We start from the raw sequence: 23906 nt of genomic DNA, 5'->3' as shown, positions 1-23906 counted from the left end.
TCTAGTGTCGCTTTCGAAAAGTTCTTGTGGTGATTTTTCCCGATGTCCCCGGAGAGGGCAGTTGTTATCCATTCCGACCAGCGTGCAGTCGATTCGGCAATCTGCAGTCAAATCATTATTGTCTCGTAGACGTCGTGGTCTTGCTGCCATCGTCTTGTTGCCATTGTCGTGAAGTATTTTGAAATTGTGAAGTGAGAAAACTGAAAATGCCTTGCTGTGTGGTGCTAGGCTGCCGAACAGGTTATAGGGTCGCTATAAAACACCCAATTCATATTATCCATAAGTTTTTTAAAGTCCCTAAAGACTTCGAAATTAAGGCGAAATGGAGTAATGCAACTGGTGGGGCAAATTGCACCACCAATTCTTTAAATTTGTGTGCACGTTTTTTTCATCTCGAGAGTTTTCCGCGACGAAGACCGAATAATTGAAGGCGAAACCATTGCAACGATAACTGCAACGTGAAAATATTTACCGGCATAAGCAGTACCCACCGCCAATCTAGGACCAGTAGAAGGTATTTGCTTCCACTAATGGTAAACAACAATGTCACATAGTATCGTTAAACAATTTGCAATAGTTAAATGTCGTTCGACAACTGTCAACAGTTAAAAACAGAAATCTTGATCATTCAGTACAAATTTGTTGCTACTCAAATGAGTGATGTACTCTCTGGTGCAACATTAACTAGAAAACATGCACAATCTAAATTGTCTTTTCATTCATACAGAAGTGAAGTACACAACAAAAATATTCGTTTAAAAAAAGTTGCCTGTCATGACTCATGAGTCAGAAATGATTCGTACCGCATCTAGTGTCAGAAAAGGGAACGAATCTGTACCTCGAGGGAAAATGGGGGATTATTTGGGGGAGTACCACCTCCAGCTTTTCTCCTTCATGCTTAATATGGCTTCACTGATAAGTGATCGTCGACATTTCACAACCATTATTTGTTGGCTTAAATTGTGTGTTATAAAAAAAACCTAAAGAGTATAGATTAGATAATAATTTACCAAGTGATGCTTGGGGTGCGTTATGACAGTCACATCCAAGCAATTTTAGTTTCAGCCGATTGGATCATCATTTATTCATTATTTTGTCAAAAACATTTACCTTCAAAATGGGATACAGATTAAAGGCGATGTTTAAATACGGCCGTGTGGGTCTTTTATTTGTTGTTGTGTACGTAGTATATATTCGTTATACGGCTGGCCAATGTGTGTGTGAAACAGATAGCATCGACATTAAAAACCGTCAACAAATAATTTCACTAGGACAAGATGACGAAGATGCTTTTATTTTTGTACATGTAAGTGAATGACTGTTTTCCTCTTTGTTTTCACGTTCGTATGGCACTGAATTTTTATACTGTACATTGAATTATTGCAAAATTGGAATTAGATTTCTGATCTGCACATCAGTCACTACACAGCAAACGATAGATACGAGCAACTTAATGAGTTTTGCAGCGTCAATTTAAAAGCTATTGGTCCAGGCTTGGTTCTAGCAAGTGGTTAGTAACACACCTTCAGACTGTACACAGTTTTGTTGAAAAATTTCAATCTTTTTTTTTTCAACAGGGGATTTAACTGATTCTGTTGCTCCTGGCAAAGTCTTAGTTAAACAGTTTCTTGATGAATGGCAGATGTATAAAGATGTGTACACTAAATGTCAAAATGAATCTGGGATGGTTCATTGGTTAGACTTGAGAGGAAATCATGGTAATAGATTTTCAAGTATTTCCCCCATAATAGTTTAATAAATCAAGAATTTGTTTCTTAAATAGATAACTTTAATGTTGATGGATACAATAGTTCCAACAGCTATTACCCACAGTTTGGATCACAAAGGAAAAATCCTGGATCTTACATGACTATTATCAAGACCAATGAAAGAACAAAATATGCTTTCATCGCCGTGGACGCTACTCTTGAAATAGGCCCAAAACGATTACTAAATTTTGTCGGGCAATTGGACGATAATCGCTTGTCAAAGTTAAAAGAATTCGATAAAAACGCCACTAACTCAAATGTTAATGGAACTATCTGGTTTGGTCATTATCCATCTTCGTGTATCTTCAATTCGGGTCCTGGATTGCGTGATGTCGCCTCCAAGGGAATCGCCTATTTATGCGGACATTTGCACAATTTTGTCGGCTTTGTACCTGAAATGTATTCGCGTCACTATTCGGGAATGTTAGAACTAGAACTTGCTGACTGGAAGGACAATCGAATGTAATTCACATGTGTATTACGTTTAAAAAATTTGAATAACATCGATTTCAATACTGAAATAGATATCGAGTTGCAGTACTCGACAAAGGATTATTTTCTTTCGCTGATGTTAAGCATAAAACTTGGCCGATTATAGTTGTGTCAAATCCGAAACCGCTGTTGACGGTGCAGTGTTGTCAACAGCCCATTGAAATAATGGCCACTTCGACTCACATTCGGATTTTCATATTTTCTCCTTCACCAATCGAAGTTTGCGAGGTAAATTGCAATTTCATCGTTAACTGTTGTTTATAATACATGTACACAAGTATATATTTTAATCTCATATTGTACCAACAGGTGAGTTTGGATCATGGATCTTGGAAACCGTGTAAACTAACAGGCCAAAACAATCCCTTGTATACCGCGCCTTGGCAACCGGAACTCTACGCTGAAGGCCGTCATACACTTGAAGTGAGAGCCAAAGATTCTTCCGGCTCCGAGGAAACTACCGAAATCGAATTTGCTTTGGACAAAACAATTTCGCCACATTTCTCCTGGAGAGCAGAAATAGCTCTGATGTGGGATTTAACTACGATAGTAAGCAAAATTCTAGTTCTGTTAAACTCTAATGTTTCTGACAAACGTTTTATTCCTCATTTAGAGTCGATGGCTATTTTGGGTTTCAATCTTTTTTTCTACAGTGCCATTCGGCATCATGCACTTACTACAGAGACGTATTACTCGTAAGAGTTCGAATAAATTGAAAAGTGAAGTTGGATTTCTATTTATAAATTTGTGTTGCCCATTTCAAGTCGGAGAGCGGTCCCCGGAACGAGTTAAATGTGCGTGTTTAAAACTGCTGCTTAGAAAATTTTGGGTTTTTTCTGGCATCAAAAAGTTATTCTACCCGATTTTGGCCTACAGCATATATCTATGCGTTGGACCTTGGCTTGCAGGCTATTTAATCGACGACCGCATTGGTGTTGTTTTTGCTTGGGGAACTTTTTTCGACGATGGATTATTTCTAAAAGGAACTACAACGTATTTATACTGCGGTATTCACATTATCCTATTCAATGGGCCACTTATTTGCATTCTTGCTCACACTGCAGATGTGAGGTAAGTGATTTTGAAGAAAAAATATTTTTTTCCGGAATGATTTTAACTTCAATTTGTTGGTAGATTCGAGGAGACGATTAAAAGGAATAGAGCCTACAGCCGCACTTTTTTCACGAAATTTATGCTCCATGTTCCTATTTGGTCTTTACTTGCTTTTCACTTGGCGACTTGCTTGTTATTTATGCATTCTTATGGATGGTATACCCTACTGCTCAACCCTGCGCGATTCTGGAGTTTGTTTCTCGCTTTCTACCTATGGTGGAAAGCGAAAACATTAAACTCGTTGGATTTCAAGTGAGTTTCATATTTAAAATTTTTTTTCACATATCAGAAATCACATCCGATGAAATTAGATGCGGTTACTGTACATTCATGTATCAAATTTATTTTTAAATACTCACTTTGACTTTTCTGCTTTTTTCCTGTCTTATTTATAGGAATATCGCAAAAACCTGGAATTAGAATATGTTGTTTTCCCTATAAAATTAACCGTCATCCTTACCAAAAACCTCTCCATATAAGTCCACCTTTTTCCGCCCGTCTTCACTTCTTCATAGATTGCACCTTTAACAGTCGCCGTCGTGTAGATTTCATCTTATGCCTGCATCCATCATTGTGATGATGAAGTGAAGTTGTGCAACACTTCCTTCAGAATTTGCTTGTGGTGGAAAGTAGTAAAACATTCCTTTGCCGTTTCCTCACTCGACAGAAAAACTTTATGTCGGTAAAAATTTTTGCAAAAATTTTGTCAAACTTACCACTACAGTATAAATATTACTAATTTTTGCGATGATTGTTAACATTCGTAATACAATTTAAATTTCGTATTTCGTATTTTTTTCAGTGCGTTGGGGCTTGGGTGGTAAATTCCATAGGCGGTGCTCATCAATGAGGTATTGTATTTCATCCGAGCGACTATTAAAATTGCTAGAACAGATGATCATTCATTTGAGACCCAGATTTTTCTTTGTATTATCACGACTGCTCACCCTGGCCAAGTGTCAAAAGGGCCAGGTAGTTGGTGGTGACATCGGAGTATATAGTATGAAACATTGGCAAAACAAATGTTTTTTAATCTTTACATAATAATATTAGAAACTTGTTGGCATCCGTTGTGAGTACTACATCCGCTTTGGCGAATTCCAGAGATTCGGCAAACATTTCGTACAACACGAGAAATTCATCATCAAAGTAGATTTGGTTTTTTTGGGGGGGATTTCAATACCTTACGAAAAAATGGAATGACCGTATGGAGAAAAGAAAGAGGAAATGATTTTTTAATAATAACGGAGGCCTACTCTATTATATTTTGTTGAATGAACTCGATGGCGCGTTGAAGATTGGCATGTTTGACTACTTGTTGTGATACAGAATCGAACACTGCGATGTGACAGACGATGAAGGTGAACTGGCCGCCGAGATCATTTGCGGTGATGATTGCAGAACCACGTCAGACTGAGCGTTCCAACGTGATGGTGAAGCGGCCGAAGAGTTGGCAAACCAATACGGTGGTGGGGACCGATAATGAGATGAATGAGCTGTCGTCTCTCCATCCTGGACCATGGGGCTGCTGCTGCTCGGCATTAAAGGAGGCACTTGACCTCCGCGATGGATGTAGGCCAAATGCAAACTCGTCGATGAAGACATGGCCAATGTTTCCGCACTAGTCACCGTCGTCAGCTGTTGGCAAGCTTGCATCAATCCATTGAAATCGAATTTGTACGTGTAACGCTTTCCAGCAACTTTGCTCATTATGTTCTTATCGTAATAGTATCTAAAGAAAACAGTTATTTATTTGAATCGTTGAAAGGTGAAAAAGTTATATGTTTCTCAAATACCTTAGGGCCCGACTGAGCTTGTCGTAGTTCATGTTGGGTTTGGCTTTGCGATTTCCCCATTGGCGAGCAACTTCATCAGGATCGAGTAACTTGAATTCACCTTGGCTTCCCTCCCATGCGATCCAGGCAGCGTTTGATTGCGGATCGGCCAGCAACTCGAGCAGGAACTACCCCAAGGTTATTGCAAATTTATTTATTAACCAATTATTTTCCATTCAAAATTGCTTACCTGCCACAACTGAATTTGGCCTGATGTAGAAGCCGGATCCGGATCTTGAGTCGATTTACCGCCTTCTTTATTAAAATCGGGCGAATCTGGCGACCCTTTTTTCCTGCGGGCAATTCCCAAGGTAGTGTGGAGGAAATCCTGAATCCACCAAGACGGATGCGAACCACCCGACGGCGATGCGTTAACACTTGAAGTACTGGCCGTGAGCGGTGATTCATTCGATGGATGCGAGAACGACATGACACCCGACTGTTGAGTCTCCTGAACTGGTTGCGATTGAACCCGGATCGTTTCCAGGACCTCTGCACCCTCTCCTAAGGATCAGAAAACAATCAACTGAATGATAAGGTGGTGCCTCTATATATAACACGAAATTTAGATATATAGTTATAGGGCTTTCACTACTACTCTTGCCCAGTTCACGCATGCGCTTTACGCCTATTTCATAATAGCAATCAATTCCCAATCAGCTGGGCGTCAAAGATGCGCAATCATTTTCACCTGAGAGTTTGCCCTTGTAATTAAATGATGCAATCTCACTCTTCTTAATAAAAAGCCAATATAGATCATCAGCAACAACAAGGGGGGATTCTCATTATGCCTGGTGGTTCTCACAAGAATTTCCATCTCTAAACATTCAATATGACCGGCTGGCAAAAGGGGTGGAGACATCCTTTTTTTCTTCTTTATTCGATGCGTTGCGGAATATCCGTCCCCTCCGCATACATTTCCTTATCGTATTAGACTTGGAAGATAATATATAAGGTCCGTGTTGATCCATCAACGCCTCTCGGATATATTCGAGCATCAACTAGGCTTAACTGCAGAATGATTTCTCTTATATTGAATATTAAAGAAAAACTTAATTTTCCAGGTCGAATGATTTAACTCTAAATATTTTTTCTACGACAATTTTGTTAGTTTTTGTTTTTTAAAAAATATATAAAGTTAAACAGCATCCGGTACTATTGGGATCGTCCGGAAGCCTTTGATATGCAGATTGTGTGCCTTCACATGATCTTGATTGCTATGCTGTCACTTGTTGTTTAATTACAATTAAGGATTCTTTTCTTTTTTAAACGTTTTCAATTATTGTCTGTTGATGCTGCACACGTACGACTTCCTTGAAAGATTTCACTTACCATGAGTCGATTGTAGATGTGGTCGTTTCAGCCAGAAAAGGGCGGCGGCCAAAAGGGGTCCAGCTTCTGATCCGGCAACTTGGACAAAATTGTCTACAGTCCACGAACAGAGATGTTGGCCATTGGTAGGAAATTTGGCCGGGTCAGTCGATTCTGGCCCAATCTTCAACTTCTTTTGCGACCATCTTAGCCAGGTAACCACCTGTTCTTGGTTCCACGTACTCGGGTCTGTGTTTCAACAAAAACCCCAAATCATTAGGCCACCATATAATTGAATTGCAAGAAATAAAGAAAAGGTTATTCAAAATTCCCCTGATTCTTAGAAAAAGAGCACGAGCTTTTCACAATTACAACCGTGAGCGTCGTGTAGACCCTAGTTGGCCAATATCCGGTCTACCCGCCTAGATCCCGCTGGCCTAGAACCCGTTATACACCTCATATGTCACGTTGCTGCTGGTTTACCTGATGGGACAGAGACGTCGTTGAGTGTCTCTTCTGAAGAAGTACTTTCACTTCTTCCGGCCATTGATGACGTTAGATGATTCGGGTTGTTGATGTAATTTTCCGATTGAATTGGATTGATGGTGGGTGTGGCGGCCGTGAAAACGTCAGGGAATCCCCAATTGGGCTGCTGCTGCTGTTGAAACCAACTCATTTCGTCGCTAGTGAGTTGGCTATCTTGAGCCAGGAAGTCCTCCGTCGAGGACCAACCTTGATGCTGCTGGAATTCCGTTGTCTGGTCTTCATTGGTTGGCCAATCGGACGCCCACGACGAGGACCCTTCGTCAAAGGCCGTTTGATAGCCGCTCTCTTCTGAGATCTCACGACGCATCGTATCGACGCCCGACGTCTGATGCGGGCGGAATTCCGCCGACGGATGGAAATAGGCTGGAACTAGCGGCGGGACAATCAGCGAAGAGCTGTCCAGGTCCCATAGAATAGAACTGGGTGACTCTTGGGCCGAGTAAAAACCGCCACCAGCCGCCGACGGCTGATGATTTTGGCGATCCATCGTGAAACCCACCGGGAAATTGAAGCAGGTACCGACACTCATGAAGAAAACGCCTTGGGTATATCTCGAATTTGAAATATTCACCTTGATTGGCTGTGTGGTCGTGTGGGAAATTTGTTTGTTTGAAAAAGAGATTGCGACACTTTCGTGATTCACGGTGAGTCACACACGACCTGTAGGTGTCTGTGGGGCTAGTAGTTTTGGTGAAAGTTGCTGTCGAAATTTTAGGCTCGAGTCACATTTTCTTCCTTCTAACCGTATCTTAGATTTGATTTTCACGTCACAACACAAAATTTGAATCCACCGACACCGAGTTCACCGGATGAAATGACCGGAGCTGTTGGCGAACCTCAACATGTAAAGATGACGGGTAACCAATCAGAGTCGACCACCCCCCCCCTTCTGTCTCACAGACTTGTGAAATAGCTGAACTGGAAAAGCCAATCAGAGAAAAGCGGCTGGTCTAGATGAAGATTTGTACTTGATGATTGCAAATGTTTATTTAATCCTTGATGATGTGACGAACCGCCCGGCTTGTGTTAAGCAGGCCGCTATACTAAGAGTTTGACGGCGGCGACTCGACCATTTTGCCGGTCTAATGCCGCCTACGCTCCTCACCACCACTGTGTGTTAACTCGACAGCAGCATTGGGGAGGTAGGTATGTGCACAACAGACAACGGGCGAGTTAAAATATATTCCGGGAATTCATCTCGACTTCCTTCGCCCGCAGCGGACAAACTGGTAGATCTTGCCGTTCTCTCTCCATTGCGAAACGCGATACTTATAAACTCATACACCTGCCCTCGTCCTAAGGTAATGATCCAACTAGCTACTATACTATCTCACGATCATCAAACAGGTCACATCCTTTTGTTTCGTTATTTTTCACGTTCAACCAACTCTTTTATCTTCTCTCGAGTGTGTGTTTTTTTTTTCTTTTAGACCTGATTGATCTCGTGTGGCAATATTCAAATCAACAGTATTATTTGTCAAAGTCATTGGCTCAAACGGAAGTCAACTTTTTCTTATTTAATGTCCCGTTTTTTTTTGTTTTGTTGTCTTCGGGCTGGGACATAGTCCATGCGAGCATGTCTCCGAGACTTCCCGCGCTTTCCAAAACACCCACGCTTTTTTGATGACGTCACACACTCCCGCGTCTGTTTGGGTTGAATAATTCTTTGTGCGTGTGGTCGTCTGAGATGGTTATCAAATAGAAAAAAAAAACAGGAATGTCAAGTCTGCTCAAATGAATCAAAGTATATTCGCATCGACGCTTCTAATTAACAACAACATTTTCTTTCCAAATTTAGAAAAAAGGGGAATTTTTATTTTTGTTTGAAAAAAGGCCGACAGCACAACTTCCGGCGGCGAGTGTCAACCCTTTTAGAGAATAACAAAACGTGCCGAATTTCGGTGCGAAAACAGGAAATGATTTCGCCATCTAAATACGCAATTATCTAATGGCTACAACATTTTTTAAAAAATAAAAATTGGTGTGAAGCGCAAGCGCATCAATGAAGAAATAGCAGCAGAGCAGACTGTCGTAAATCAAACAGCGGGAGCCAAGATCAACAACACGGAACTATGTCGGTCATTTTCAGGCGTCAACAATGCGAGGCGTCGATTGTTATTCGCCATAGCTCTACCAAAGAGTCTCTCTCTATTCTTAGCCGAGCTGTCGGCAACATTGTACAACACACACTTTTCCTGCTGATGAAAATCAATGTGGGACATTTTATACTACATAGTGAACTAGCACGGTTGCTGTTAATGGCTTCTGCGGAGGATTCTCAAAATGAGGAGAACTTGTATCGATTCAAGGTTGGATAACTGAATTCTTTGTCATTTAAAATGATGAATGTGTATTCATAATGTAATTGCCGTCGCTAATGAACTTTTGGCTTAAATCGATTGAGCAGTCCGTGTGTCATTCATCACTGCCTCCCCGACGTTATTGCATTCAAATGTGTTAATCCCCTGGTGGATTTCAGTCCCGCTGCACAAAGTGTCAAAAACAATTTTCTCACTCATCATGCTCATTTTTGAAACTTCATTTACGGTGTTGAATATTTTTGTAGTTTTTCTTTTTTCTTGAATCGATTCCGAGAACTGCCACAAATGAGGTTTTTCCCCCGAGTCAACTTCAAAGTCGACTCGGAGCAGACGACTTTGTCGGCTACATTTTCTCCACAGCAGAATAAATGGGCTTGATCAGCATTTTTACTCAAAGAAACCCAATCAACAGTAATTTTTGTTAAGTTGGACGCCATTGTTACCAAGAGTCATGGTTGCTTCAGCCATGAAGTGGGTTAAGAAAGGAATCAAAGAGAACATTGAAAGTGTAAAACAGCTTTCTATTCAACTATTTCCACATGCTGCTGGTGCCATTGAAACTATGATTTTATATTTTTCTTTATTAGACAGCCGCTGAAGATGAAGGGCGTTTCGATATGCTTGGACTCGAAGTTGGAGATACATCTTTCCCAAGTCACAGAAGAGCTCAAAGAAGGCCAAAAGAGAACATTTTCAAATCAACGTTTCTTACCATATCTGTGATAGTTATTGTGACACTTCTCGTATTGTTCTTTCCCCACGGGTTGGGAAGTTTCAGCAGGAAGCAAGTTATTGATGATTTTCAACACGAGACCAAGTGCAATCAGTCCTGCCAGTAAGTCACCAACTACAATTTGACATTCACACAACAGCATAACTTAATTTTGTTTAATATTCTAGCATTACTTTAGTGGAAAGCATACCTGAGGGATTAGTTTATCCCAATCAAACTATTCAGCCATCTATTTTTGATAGTTGGTTAAGGCTAATTGACATAGCCGAGACTTCAATTGATATTGCCTCTTTCTACTGGTCTCTCAAAGGTGAAGATGTTGTTCCTCATCCTTCAGCTTGGAAGGTATGTTTTCTACTGAAAATGAATCAGAAAAAGTTTGTTAAAATAATCTGAAATATTGTCTAGGGAGAGAGTGTATTCAAGCAACTGAAGGAAGCCGGGCTTGAGCGTGGCATTCGAATCCGTGTTGCCCAAAACCAGCCTTCGAAATCCGCTCCAGATGAGGACACAAGTGTGTTGGAATCTTTGGGAGCCGCCATCGTGCGTAACTTGGATTTCAATCGCTTGATTGGAGCCGGAATTTTACACACAAAGTTGTGGGTGGTAGACGGCAAGCATTTCTACGTTGGATCTGCCAACATGGACTGGCGTGCCTTAACCCAGGTGATTTCTTTTATTATTATTCAAATAAAACACTGAAATATATGACCTCCTTTCACGTAGGTTAAAGAACTGGGAGCCACCGTTTACGACTGCCCATGTTTGGCCAAAGACATGTCAAAAATTTTCCAAGTCTACTGGGCTTTAGGTGAAGAAAACGCCACGATTCCGGACGCTTGGCCACAGGACTTGGCAACTCACATAAATCACACAAATCCTTTGACGGTTGATTTCAATGAAACGACATCTTCCGTCTATTTAGCGGTAACTAAATTTTTAAAATAAACTTGATTTCAGTTTAATTTTAATACGTCATTGAAACAGAGCTCTCCCCCGCAACTGTGTGCAGATGGACGGACAACAGATTTGCAATCTGTTTTGCACACAATGGAACAGGCTCACCAGTACATAAATATTGCTGTAATGGATTACATCCCAGCCATGCTGTACAGCCCTCATCACCAGTATGTTACATGAAAGTGAATATTTGAAAGAAACCATTATTAACTAACTAAAAATGCCATAGATACTGGCCAGTTATCGACAACCAGCTAAGACGGCTAGCTATCGACAAAGGCATCAAAATTCGGTTACTGGTTTCTCATTGGAAACATACCACACCTGCCATGGCACCATTCTTGAAATCTCTGGCTGACATTTCAAAAGTTTATCCAAACGTGGACGTTCAAGTCGTAAGCTATTATTTCGCTGATGTGGACATTCTCTCAGATATTTGTATTATTTTCTTAATCATTTAGAAAATCTTTGTCGTTCCTGCCTTCAGTCCCGATCAAGAGAAAATACCATTTGCTCGAGTCAACCATAACAAATACATGGTGACCGATAACGCTGCTTACATAGGTGAGTTATTGCGCTGTCCCATGATGTAATCTTCTTTCGATGACTTAAAAATCCTTTTAATCTTTTAGGGACGTCCAACTGGTCTGGCGATTACTTTATCAATACAGGAGGTACACAGTCACGTGCTTTTTCAATACGCATATGACCTTGATTAAGGACACACACACAATTTTGCTTTTTTATCATTTTGGTTATCTTTTAGGTGTAGGACTGATAGTGAACGGCACTGGGCAAACGACGTTGCAGAGCCAGCTGAAGGAGGTTTTCGATCGAGATTGGAACTCTGCCTACTCTCACCCACTGGATAGCATCAGCGTCTATTAAAAAAAATAAAGAAACGATGTTCCCAAAGATAGTGTGAGTGTGCCAAGCAAACGGCAACAGTGTTGAGCCGTATCTATTTTCTCTCCTTCGTCTATTTCTTTGTGTGTTAAGAGAGAAGAAAGATTTACACCGACAGAGCCTGGACTCTACGACCCCCATATAGCACTCGAATGTTCCAACCCTACTACGCCCCTCTTTCTCTGTCGGGAGGATATTCAAGTTACACACGCGCGCATATACACTACTACCCCGGGGTTTATGAATAACACAGGAGATAAATAAATCGTTTCGGTTTTTCCGACACGGTACACAAACACGCTCACACGAGAAAAAATAAAAATACAAATATAACTGAATAATTTAAGATATGCGAAATGAAAGAAGAAGAAGATTTGGAATAAAATACAATGTAAGGGACATAGTTGCTGCCCACGCTCATCGAAGCGCTTCGACGGGCACGAGTCCAGCAAACGAGCCGAGAGGATGGGGGGGGGTTGTTATAGAGTACGAACGCCCTTCCTTTTTTCTTATTTTTTTTTTTTTATTTTTTTAGTGGTGGCCATAGCCAGGGAGATTTTCATTCATAAATAATGGGGGAGGGAGATGGCAGACCTTGAAAGAATGCCTCGAGGGAATAAAGGACGACCAATAGGAATCGAGACTCCGCCCATTACGATGCTACGTGTAGTAAAAACGTAGTAAGAATGGGTTGAGTAAAAGTGGGGTAGTGGGTGGGTTGTCCACCCACCGAGAGAGAGACACGCTGACAGTCGCCGCCATTTTGAGCCTGTTTTTCTCTATTTCTATTAATTCTTAATGTAACGACGAATGAATTTGATAAAATATGAAATCAGAAATGTCTGAACGAATAAATGGGCATAATTTCTTGCTGAAATATTGAGTAGAGTGGTGAATAAAAGAGTTGAAATGTGGGTATACGCAGATGCCCAAAAGTTTCTTTGTGTGTGAAAAAGAGAGGATCAGCTGATTCGTACGACAGAGTGGGCGGAGTTTGGAATAGATAGTCTAGTAGTAGAGGGTCTCGCGTATATTTTTCATTTGTAGACGGCGCTGTCGAGCCGGCCGCACCGTGTCTGTTTTTCGTCTCGAGAAAATTAACTTTTGTACAACCAACACACACACAAAAGAACAAGAACCAAGGCAACATTTCACTGATTTCTCAAGTGTGTAGATTAATTTCACACACACACTGTCGTGTTATTCAACATTTCCTACCAGTTTCCATCGTCAGAAAACGTTGGATTCGATTCGTCACCCATTTTCCTTTGTTCGCCTTTTGAGCACGTCGTCTGTTTTGGTTTTTGTCATGAACTGCTGACGCTTTTATCTCGTTTTGAGGGAAAACAACAATTTTCTCTGTGTGTGTGTGAGAGAAGAGTTTCGTTACCGGTTTTCTTGTCTGTGCACCAAGTATATGATGTTGAGTGTCCGCCATCTCACTCTGAAACTACGATCGCAGTCGCTGAACGAAGAATCCAACAACCTCAACAACTCGGACAAGGTAAAAATTTTAATTCTTTTTCAGTCTAAAATAGAAATAAAGTTGACTTTTAATAAAGTTGATTTCGTGCCGGCTTTGTGTGTGTGAGTGGAAAAAGAAAAAAAGGCCGGCCCCAAGATGGCGGAGGATAGCTGGTAAGAGCCGAGCTAGGGAGAGAGAGAAAGAACAAAGGCGCCCGTGTGAAACGGACAATTTCAACCGCTTTGCAGCCGGTCTATCTACCGGAAATGTAGTAGAAATTCAAGTCTGGTATGCTACTCGTCGAATGCCCGTCTCTGCACAATCACCCGATGAGAAATAGACCGTGAGCGAATTATTTTTCACGAGGCCCCTTCTCTCTCTCTCCGCCCCTCTTGGCGGCCGGCCCCGTAAAAGATGGCCGACTCTCTCTCGTTCGTATATTTTTAAGAACGGGGGTTGGTTGTTGTGTCACTATATACTACGAGAATACTACGAGACTACTACTACCACCACCACCAGCAGTGTGTGTGTGTGTGTAACGCTCGGCATAATTTATATACCTTTTTTCTCTCGTTCACTTTGTGTGTATCCAAAATGTGTCGTCCTCCCCATTTAGGGTGCCTTTATTTTTCTATTTAAATTGCAGTTTCAAAAAAAGGTTATTAAGTGACAGTTTCTTTATTTGGCTAGTCGGAGCTCGATCGGGATTCGGGAACGGAATCGGACGACGAACTTGGTGACCACCACCAGCCAGCCAGTAAGTTTTGTTTTTCTTATATTTTATTATTTTGACATGAATTGACCTTGGGGAAACTTTCTCTCTGATGAGGGAATAATTTAAGGAATTATAAAAGAAGAGTTCGTTCAACTATAGAGGCGTCGATTGGGAAAGTGTCACCTGAAGAGAGAGAGAGAGAGCTGTGCACGATGAAAGTCTTTGCGCAATTGAGATGGGCAGCTTTCCAACTTCTTTTTTCTCCTCATTTGAAATGGCCTTTGTGTGCTGCCCCCAACGGAGAAAAAAACTATTTTATTTTATTTATTTAAAAGAAAAAAAAGTCCAATATGGCTGGCCCCCCCTTAAAGAGAAAGAAATCTGTGATGGGGCTAGTGACTGACTTACATTTTTGGGCCTTTTTTACAAGAAACATTTTGGACCCGAGGACCCCAGATTGGAAAGCCCTGTGGGGGTATTTCGTCATCGATAGAGAGATAATACTTGATCGATTATTAACCTACTCTATGTGTGTTCACGGTCCATTTCTGTTTTATTTTGCTAACCAACTCTTGGATTTGGATTCCTGTTTTTATTTCAGTTTACAACAACATGGAGCGTGAGGAGTTGATGGACAATTTGACGCCACGACGTGCCGTTCGGGAAAGGACCCGGTCTGAAAGTGGCAAGGAGAATTCGATTCGGCCGGTGGTGCCACAACGGCAACGCCGCAGCGAAAGAACTCTGCTGCGTGAGCGCTACACTGACGCTGTAATGGCCACCACGTTGGCGGCCGTTGCGGCCCTTTCGGCCTCTGGTGATGACGGCGGCGACGATCGCCAATCGACGACAGAAAGTCCAATCGAATTCTGCACAGTCACGGACTCTGCTCTGCCATCGGATTCAGATCACGGCCCTTGGGGCGATCAACACAGTTCCGAAGAAGAACTCGAATGCATCAATGGTGCCGAGGAGGAATCGATGGCTCACGATTTACTCACGACACCGGCGGCATCTTCTTCTGGAACGGCTCTACGTTTTGGTCCCAGTGCCTTCGGTCCACCCCGTTTCTGCCCGAATCAGCACAACAACAACAATCAACAACAACCTCGAAAAGTTGTTCAGCCGCAGGTTAGTAGAGAAATTCAATGGGAGAGAAGAAAACCTTTTTTTTTTTCTAAACAAAAGAAACGCCTTTATAAATTTTGTGTAGGGTCCCGAGAAGCGAAAGTGGGGCCAAGTGAACCACCGGCGTTTGAGCGAGCGGATGAAAAGTCGTCCGCGTTCGGCCGTTTTATTGCATCACGGCTTGATGATTGAAAATGAGCCGATGGAACGGAGCATCAGCAGCGTCGGGGCTGCGTTCGACTGTTCGGCCTCATCGGACGACGAGGTTCAGTCGCTGGTCGGAGGTCCTCAGGACTCGCCTCTGCCGCTCGAGTTCCGCACGTCGCCACCGGAGGGTGCTCACCGGCCGACACGCTCTCTCTCCCCACCGCCGAAATTCTTCCTGGCCGATCGTGAAGATATGGCCTCTCCCTTGAGCGCAGCAGCCATGTTGTCGTTGCACGCGGAACCGGCTGCTCTGTCCGTCGCCAACGGCAACAATATCGGATCGCCCCGCAAACGCCACCGTCACGCCCATCGCTCCCATCACCACATCCAGCGTCCTTGCCTGGATTTCGAAAAGATGCAGCAGGTCAGTTTACCAAATTTTCTATTAACTCCTCCGCCGCCATTTTCAAACAGCGGTTGTATATCCGACCTTGTGTAAACAATTTTACTCATCCGGCTCTGTTTATATGTGGAGGGAAGGAGGGGGGGGACTTCATTGAGGACCGGCGAAGGTGACTGGAAGGTTAAGCCGCAGTGTGTGTGTGTGTGTCGGTTGTTACATTTGTACTGGAATGATCAATGAAGTCGATTGGCTCATTCGGCATTCACGTCACGTGCCTCTTTTTTTTACCTTTTTACTTTTGGCTTGTGGCCATCGGCTGGAACAACAAAAAAATAATAATTCTTAACCTATAAGTCTTCACCTGTTGATTTGCGATTTTCGAAAAAATAACGACCGGTTTTTTGTTTTGTTGGTGGTGGTGGTAGCCAACCGGTTTTTTCTCTCTTTTGTTTGTAGTTGGCATTGACAAAGCGTGAAAAAATCGATGAGATAATAGTGTGTGTGGTATCCCTGGAAAGAGGAGACTATGATGGCGTCCAGTATTTACACGATATTGGATTCAATCATCCCAGAGTGCTTCCTGATTCCGTAGAATAAAAATCAATGTCTATTGATTTTTCTTTTAAATCCTGGTTGACATTTATCAGAGTGAAGCCATGGAATTGCCCCAGGATATCAAATGGGTTAAACTTTTTACCAATCGGAAAAGACTTTTTCTTCGTGAATCGATTCATCAGGGGATTTCTAAGATGTGTCTCTGGTGGGTTTTCAAAGAGTTTCAATGATGGGAAACTCCTTGTCTGTCATCTCCCAGACAACTGAAATAGTAAACGACTTTGAAAGTCGATTTGCGTTTTTATTTGTTTATTTGTGTGTGTGTTGGATCGATCCGATATTCGCCCACTGTATATAAATATTGTATTCTTTTCCCGAATTTAGATGAAGAACCGATCCGTATCGACCTGGCGTCACGACGGCGAACTCTCCCTCTTCTGCTGGTGAAAATGTTTCGTTTTTTTCTCTCTCGAAAGAATTTGGCGTTTAAAGAAAAAACTAAAAAGAAAGAAAGAAGAAAAATATTTTGAACGCTCGTTTACTGCCCCGGGTGGCTCTCACCCATCACCACTACCTTATTAGAAAAAGAAAAGAAGGAAAAATCACGCGCTCTATTCGTGCATCTCGCAGCGCCCTGAAGAGAAGAAAAACTTTTTTTTTTTCGTTGTTGTGTTTTCTTTTTTTAACGTTCCCGATCCCTCACACACTTTGCGGGCGCGATATTATTATTTCTATACAAATATTTCGCTTGTATACTACTCCATTTAAAAACAAAAAATATAATATTAAAATTCGTAAAAAGGAAAAAAATTGGAAAGACCCCAAACACAGTCGCCGATGCACGGGAGTCAATTTTGATTATCCATGTATCGTGATTTTGACAGTCTTTCACTTTGCAAGACGAAAGCTGGAAGGGTCCAATAAGAAGAAGAAAAAAAAAACGAAAAAAAAAGTGTGAATATTTTAATGTCGTGAATTCTCAAGCCAATTTTTTATTTTATTATTGATTTTCTGGGTTTACGGGTTCAAAAAAAAAATAAAGAAAACATAGAAAAAACAAATATGAATTCAGGGAGATTGTTAAATGAGACCTCTGGATGGTCTGGGGAAATCTGTAAAATGATCGAGAGAGAGAGACTTCCACACACACGACTCGAAACCAATCCAAGTACAAATATAATAATAATAATAATTTTTTTTTTCTATTTTAAAAATCCGTGGTTAACCTGGCGGTGACAAAGTAAAAGAAAAAGTGCTTGAAAGGCCACACTGATTTAACAAAAAATTCTCTCTTTTTTCGATCTCTTTTTTGAAATATTATTCTCTCCTCCCCCCCCCCTTTTTTTTCGTTTAACGGCTTTAGGTGGAAGATGGCGCGCACATTGAAATAGAAACGTGTTGTATTTGATAAGGAAAGACGCTATTATAAATATTACATATAACTTTATACATAATTATGTCATATTTGGATTGGAAAGAATATCTTTGTCTGCGCGACAAAGTCAATTATTTAGTCTTTTTTCAAATGCGTGTGCGTGTGTGTGCGGGTGTGTGTTGTACAGTAAAGCAGGAAACACATTTGATTATTATTCTATAAACTTATATACTAAATATAATAATAAGTGCGTCTTTTTCTGTTTTTCACCAGTTCCAAATGCCTTGGTGTGTCTCGTTTTGATTTCTTTTTTGGACTTTTTTTCTTTGTTGTTGTTGAATGTCACCTGTGTGTGTATACTTATATAATTACCACATTACCTACAACACGAAGAATTTTTTTTTCGATGGAATGTTGTTGTGTGTTGATTCAATTCAAATAAACGAATTGTCACGATGAACATCTTTTTGTTGGGACCCGCCGAATAATCGATCCGAAAATGTGTGTGTGTGTGGGCGTTGTTCAACAGCTGACGACGGAAGCAGCCGCCGTCGCCGTCGTCGGAAATCGATGGATGCCGGGGAAAATAACCTTGTTTACGTGTGCACTTCCGTGCACGGATGAGCCCGGAAGAGAAAAGAATAAGAGAGGCCGTGAAATCACAATCTTTCTTTTTTATTTTTCAAGGATTTTTCTCCCGTCAAAGTTAAATGGATTGAATGCATCACGCAAATTCCCATTTTCGATCGATAGCAACGACTGGCGTCTGGCGATTATTTTGGCAGAATTGCGTGATTTTTTAGTTGCAATCATCAATTGCTCCATCATTTTGATGTGCCGGTTAATCACGGCTCTATTCCATTTGCTGATTTATTATCGATCGATATTTACTACCATCCAAGAACGATTGCAACCGATGATAAGTCCATGTTATTATTGAAAAAAGAAATTCACATTTGTTGGTCGAAGGACAAAGTTTATTGGAACGGTTCCAGGCCCCCCCAATCAAAAGTCGATAATTTTCTTTTTGTTTCTTCTTTTTAAATAAAAAACAACAATGCCCTAAAGTTACTTTTCGGTTGGCGCCAAACTCTCTCCAAGTCGTTTTGGCCATTAGTCCTCACCTCTCTGCTTTTTACTAGAGGGTCACCTGATGACACGGCTCCTAGTCACGCCAAAGTCGTTTATTTTTTTCCCTAATAATAAATTGCGTTACGCACAAAAGTAGACCGTGACCATAATTTCATGATTAAAAACTCCAACGAAAATTTGGTTGGTACTCAAATTTAAAGGTGTAGACACACACATACTGTGGTGTATTGATCCGAGTGTTACACAAAAGTGGCATATTATTTTGTTGTCGTATAGCAGCTGGGTTTTATTTTATCGCTGACCCGCCACGCCAACGGTTGGATATTCCTAGAAATTTCATTTGTGTCGTCGTCAGCAGCAGCACAGCCAGAGTTTATTATATATTTGTTTGTTGCGAAATAAAATGTGAAGAATGGTTCAGACTGGTTATTGTGTCGGGTAGTATAGTCCAGGTATTACGTGATTAAAGCCCAAAAGTGTTCGTGTTTCGCATTTTCCTTTCTTGTTTTGTCTGCTGCCAAGTATTGATTTCGCTACTTTGTCGAAATATCTCACGTGCTACTACTAAGCTAAAGCTACTACTGCTCTGATGGCATGTTATTACCAACATGGAACTTCATCTTTGCGGTCATAAATATCTTTCTCTTCTCTTACGAGCTGGGCTTCTCTGTAACCTCTTTGTTTCTTTTTCAACGAGAAATCGCTTACCTAGTTTTTTCTGTGGCGGCCCTTTCCCCCTCTCGCGATTATCGTGATTATGTTCCATTATCATTGACTTCCTTTTTCTCTCCCCTCTCTTTTCTTCACGTACACTACTACTACTTTGTTGTTGTCTCCCTCTAGTAAAACCTCGGGGGCACTACCCATAAAAAGAACTCAATTTCTTTTTTCTTTTTTTTCCTATAGTGTGTGTATGCGTGTAATTTTCGTTGGAAAAAAAGAAAGAAACAAAGTGCTTTGTTTGAAATCTATACACCGAGTTGATGAGTTGGCCGCTAGGCGTCGCTACCGTCCGCCATGTGCTGGTCGAAATCCCCCCACAGTTTCCGTATGGAAATTGTTTTGGAAAAAACGTGACTATTTGTTTGTGTTTGATGGAGATTTCAAAGCCTTGATTTCAGCCTACACTATCCGTTCATCAATTCAGAGTCATTCAAGGTAAAAATACAATAGAAATTAAGATACTTTCTCGTCCAAAATGTCTAAATTGCTCAACCCCCCCCCCAGCCCAGTACTTACTACACTCGATGTGTGTTGTTTATTTAACGTACTGTTCGTGAGAGTCGACGGTTAGTTATTTGGCTTTGCTATGACTATATATTGATGTGTCTGACTGTTGGGCGCCGGCTGATTGCATAAAATTCCGTGGTGTGCAAATGGCGAATTCTTTGGCGAACCCAACGAGGTCATTGCGTTGTTAAGTTTCTTGTTTTCTCGACTCAGTTCAGCTGCACTGTGAGAGTCTGCAAGTATATACTAGGCTAGTAGTAGTCGTCGTAGCATATAGCTTGGTGGAACGAGTTAAAACTGAACGAGACCTTCAAAAACATTCAAACGACGATGAGGGATACGGGTTTTGTGCTAAAATACTTCCTCTGCTGGAGAGAGAATAACCGCTCAAGGACGAAGCCGCATTTTTATCACGGAGGCGTGTCGATTGCTCGTTCGGCCAATAGCGGACCGATGGCGACGTTGAGAGTCCCGCGTGCAAACAACATGACACTGCCAGACGTGAACTGGCAGTCAACGGCGAACGAAACGAAATATTCAGCGCGTTGACGCAAGTGTGTGAACATTTCAACCGTGTGTGGTAATATTCGTTTCATCCAAAGAGAGTCTGCTGCCTGGGTTTTGGTTTTTTTTTTTTAAATCACTTGGAAATTAGAGAGGAGTATAGACGTCGTGACCTTGTTGCCAAATCGGGTAAGAGACTTTGCTAAGCAAAAGATTTTTCGTTTCTTTTTTTCGTGTCAAGTCTGTCCCGTGACCTTCGTTTCTTTTGGAAAAAATAACAAAAATGTGGAGTCAGCATAGGGAGGAAATGATTTTGCTTATCTTTCGTTTAAACAACATTTTCTATGGAGTTTGTTTCCCTATAGTACCCAATTCAAGGTCATGTTTTCGTGCAATCCTACCATCTGTCGCTATCTATTTTTAATCGTGAATCCTTGAAAATTAGAATAATAATTGAGTATTTTTCTTAACTAGGTGGAAAATGTCTTTACTCTACACTCGGAGAAGACGCAGCCAAAGTTTTGGCAGTTTCGGTTCTTTCAAAGAACAATTGGCGATGGAGAAACCTGCCAAACCGGAATTGATCGAAGGTTACGCTCACATCTGCTTCGATGAGCTCGGGCTTTGGTTTCGCGGAATTCTGTCCACACCCGACGGCCAATCATCGTACAACTTGTCGGGAAAAAGAACACAGCTCACGATGACCGAAGAAATGAGTGACGTCGCTGACGGAGGTGCTCCCGATGTTATCCGCGATTTCCCGTCGCCACTGCGTACACCGAATTCCGGATCGGTGGAAATGAGGTCGCCGGAATTTAACAGCATCACTTCTGGCTGCGTTAGCCGCCAAGACTCGATCGATAGCCGGACGGAGCGTGAACTTCAATTCATTCTGGAAGAATTGCCCAATACGAAACGTGACATTAGTCCGCCTGCGCCTTACAGCCAATCAGAGCCAGTTTCACGACCAGGATCACCTCCCTCGACACAACAGATCGTTCGAGCACTAGACAATTTGCTTATTTCGAGCCCCACGGTCTGCACCGTCAATTCATTTCCATCCGACTACAACAACGCGTCGCCAATGTCTCCCTTCCGCAGCCGAAGTGGCAGCCGCTCACAGATGAACGTGGACACCGTTTCCGTAGTGTTTGACGTCACCGTTTCTGATTTGGAAGAAGGATCCCAACATTGCATTCGCAGCGTGTCCGGCCGCAAAGGAAACACTCTGACGCTGCGGAACAAACAACTCTGTTTCGTGACTGAACGATCTTTTTGGGGTCAGCGAGCAGACATGATCATTCAGAAACAATTAGCAGCTCCCGACTTGGTTGGGCAGGGATGTCACGTTTTTGCTGGTCCAATGCGTTTCTATTTTTACAATAGTTTGACATCGTCAGGAGCTTCTTCGTTGACCAATTGGTGCTGGTAGAAGAAAATCACTTTGGTGCCCCTCGAGATCTGGTGTGTTGACAGTTCAATCTCTTTTGAGATTGATGTTGTTAAAGCTAAAGATGAAATTATTCTAGATAAATTGATGAAGAAGAGCTTTGATTTTTTTGTTGGGTCGTGCGAGTTTCGACTCTGGGTTGACGATTTTTGCAACTAAATTGACCCTATTGTTGTCCATGTTATTACGAGATTGTGTATCTAATAATGTGAACGTGTAGAAATATTCCGCTTCATTATTATCTTTGTCTGGAGAATGAAAGTGAGGGTTTAAAATACAACCGTTTTGTTTCCGTCGACCCTCTGTAATATTCGGTCATGTCTAAATAAGTTTGTTAACCTTGTTCTCTTTTCTTTATCTTTTGATCTTGAATTTCAATTGCAGACAAACACATTTGGATATCACACGGACTGCAACATTTCATCTGCTGTAAATATCCGCAATCACAATATTAACAAACTTACACAGACTTGCTAACTGGCTGTAAATATAATATGCCATTCTCCTGATATTGATAATTTTAGGCTGGTCATTGTCGTGTTTTTGTTGCAATACACCTTATTCTTCGTCAGTTTCCCAAAGAACTTTTGTTTTCATGTTAAAAATAACCCAGTTGGCTTTGGAGCAGAATACAAATATGTGGATGTTTACACAATTAGGGGTGTCCCTAAACTATGGACTTGGACAGTCCATTTTGGACTACTAAACTATGGACTTCGATCGAAAACTATGGACTTCACCAGATGGCGCTGCCTGTCCGAAACTATGGACTTGGGGACCTAAAATATGGACTTTAACCTGCAGAAACTATGGACTCCATCAGATGGCGTTATATCCGAAACACTGGACTTGGCGTCTAAAGTATGGACTTTAAATGTATAAACTTGGCTTAGATCCGAATATTTTCGCTTAAGTTTTAAAAGGTTAAATGAATATATCTTTTAATTAAATTTAAGCAAACCACAAATTCATTCCGAATGGTGTATTGCGAATATTAATACACGATTTACAAGGTACATTTTGAACATTTCAAAAAAGGTTTTATTATTCTTGATTTGACATTTGAGAAAAGAAATAAAACAAAGTCATTTAACGTTTAAATGCAAGATGAGCAATACCAGAGCACTTTTTTGCACTTGATGGCAGATTCAGGTATGTTCTCGCATTCCGGATGGAAATATTCTTTGCAAATGTTGCACTGTACCATAACGTGAAATTTTTTAGGAAGGAGTTTATGAAATCAAAAGTCGGGCATCCGACACACACAGAAGAGGGGAATGGAAATTTGTTTCTTTGGTCTCCAATTTGAACGCGTTCGGAGTCCTTCGGTTGGAAAAGGAATGATTGCGCCGTCGGAAATGCATTTCATTAGATGGGAGCGCATTTTTGACCCATCAAACCTCAATTCAGATGGATTAAATGAAAATGCCCAGGCTGTCGCAAATGCGATGGCATATAATCCGCAACTTCCGCTTTCTTTTTGGCTTTCGCATTACCCATTATACCCATTATGTTTATCCCTTTATTTTTTTAAGATATGGTAGTGGTTTTGTTAATAATGGAGCTATTGATCTTTTAGGTACACAGTATGAACACATTTCTCAAAAGAGGGAATTAATTTTAAATGTGCTGCAGAACCGCTTATGTCTCTAAAGACTGTTCTTGCCCTATACGTTGTTTTATATAAAAGCAAAAGTCAATTTAAAAAAAAATGAGATCTTAAGTATGAATCGAAGATATAAAAAGCATAGCTCATCATCTGATAGAAAGCTTAAACCTATTAATTAAGCAAAAAAGATATGTAGCTCATGCTTCTCTTGCAATTGGTGCTTTACTTGGACAACCCGAATTTTCAA

General features: G+C 41.3%; 4 protein-coding genes across 11 annotated transcripts; 3 read left to right on the top strand and 1 right to left on the bottom strand.

Annotated features, from left to right (window-relative positions):
* Positions 1-592: 592 nt before the first annotated feature.
* On the top strand, positions 593-6479 carry LOC124194734 (transmembrane protein 62-like). Of its 3 annotated transcripts, XM_046589052.1 has the most exons (14): positions 598-1306; positions 1399-1510; positions 1578-1718; positions 1784-2231; positions 2294-2489; positions 2571-2810; positions 2875-2956; positions 3026-3332; positions 3396-3626; positions 3770-4056; positions 4177-4225; positions 4704-5051; positions 5176-5347; positions 5429-6479. In XM_046589052.1, exons 1-10 carry the CDS (start codon positions 1118-1120, stop codon positions 3792-3794), a joined length of 1971 nt encoding a protein of 656 aa, XP_046445008.1. In that variant the 5' UTR covers positions 598-1117; the 3' UTR covers positions 3795-4056; positions 4177-4225; positions 4704-5051; positions 5176-5347; positions 5429-6479. The 3 variants fall into 3 exon arrangements, with proteins under 3 accessions (XP_046445007.1, XP_046445006.1, XP_046445008.1); XM_046589051.1 differs by having other exon boundaries at positions 593-1306; positions 2875-3332; positions 3770-4052; XM_046589050.1 differs by having other exon boundaries at positions 593-1306; positions 2875-3332.
* On the bottom strand, positions 4215-8196 carry LOC124194740 (DNA-binding protein D-ETS-6-like). 2 transcript variants are annotated; one of them, XM_046589063.1, is made up of 6 exons: positions 7638-8181; positions 7004-7532; positions 6542-6769; positions 5400-5713; positions 5171-5337; positions 4215-5106 (listed from the first exon to the last, which is right to left on the bottom strand). In XM_046589063.1, exons 2-6 carry the CDS (start codon positions 7371-7373, stop codon positions 4686-4688), a joined length of 1500 nt encoding a protein of 499 aa, XP_046445019.1. In that variant the 5' UTR covers positions 7374-7532; positions 7638-8181; the 3' UTR covers positions 4215-4685. The 2 variants fall into 2 exon arrangements, with proteins under 2 accessions (XP_046445019.1, XP_046445018.1); XM_046589062.1 differs by having other exon boundaries at positions 7004-8196.
* Positions 8197-9233: 1037 nt separating this feature from the next.
* On the top strand, positions 9234-12327 carry LOC124194738 (5'-3' exonuclease PLD3-like). 2 transcript variants are annotated; one of them, XM_046589060.1, is made up of 10 exons: positions 9234-9375; positions 9975-10222; positions 10288-10465; positions 10529-10786; positions 10847-11047; positions 11108-11247; positions 11310-11475; positions 11542-11644; positions 11713-11754; positions 11847-12327. In XM_046589060.1, exons 1-10 carry the CDS (start codon positions 9268-9270, stop codon positions 11966-11968), a joined length of 1566 nt encoding a protein of 521 aa, XP_046445016.1. In that variant the 5' UTR covers positions 9234-9267; the 3' UTR covers positions 11969-12327. The 2 variants fall into 2 exon arrangements, with proteins under 2 accessions (XP_046445016.1, XP_046445017.1); XM_046589061.1 differs by lacking the exon at positions 9234-9375 and adding an exon at positions 9717-9895.
* Positions 12328-12958: 631 nt separating this feature from the next.
* On the top strand, positions 12959-22621 carry LOC124194742. Of its 4 annotated transcripts, none has more exons than XM_046589068.1 (5): positions 12959-13490; positions 14142-14208; positions 14768-15297; positions 15380-15865; positions 16784-18234. In XM_046589068.1, exons 1-5 carry the CDS (start codon positions 13404-13406, stop codon positions 16844-16846), a joined length of 1233 nt encoding a protein of 410 aa, XP_046445024.1. In that variant the 5' UTR covers positions 12959-13403; the 3' UTR covers positions 16847-18234. The 4 variants fall into 4 exon arrangements, with proteins under 4 accessions (XP_046445024.1, XP_046445023.1, XP_046445026.1 ...); XM_046589067.1 differs by lacking the exon at positions 16784-18234 and adding an exon at positions 21075-22621 and having other exon boundaries at positions 13019-13490; XM_046589070.1 differs by lacking the exon at positions 16784-18234 and adding an exon at positions 21075-22621 and having other exon boundaries at positions 13421-13490; positions 14142-14204.
* The last annotated feature ends 1285 nt before the right edge of the window (positions 22622-23906 follow it).

Source organism: Daphnia pulex, chromosome 5 (assembly GCF_021134715.1).
Source record: "Daphnia pulex isolate KAP4 chromosome 5, ASM2113471v1".
Classification (NCBI taxonomy): domain Eukaryota; kingdom Metazoa; phylum Arthropoda; class Branchiopoda; order Diplostraca; family Daphniidae; genus Daphnia; species Daphnia pulex.
The sequence above is the reverse complement of the archived record's forward strand: the minus strand, read 5'-3'. Positions and strand labels throughout refer to the sequence as shown.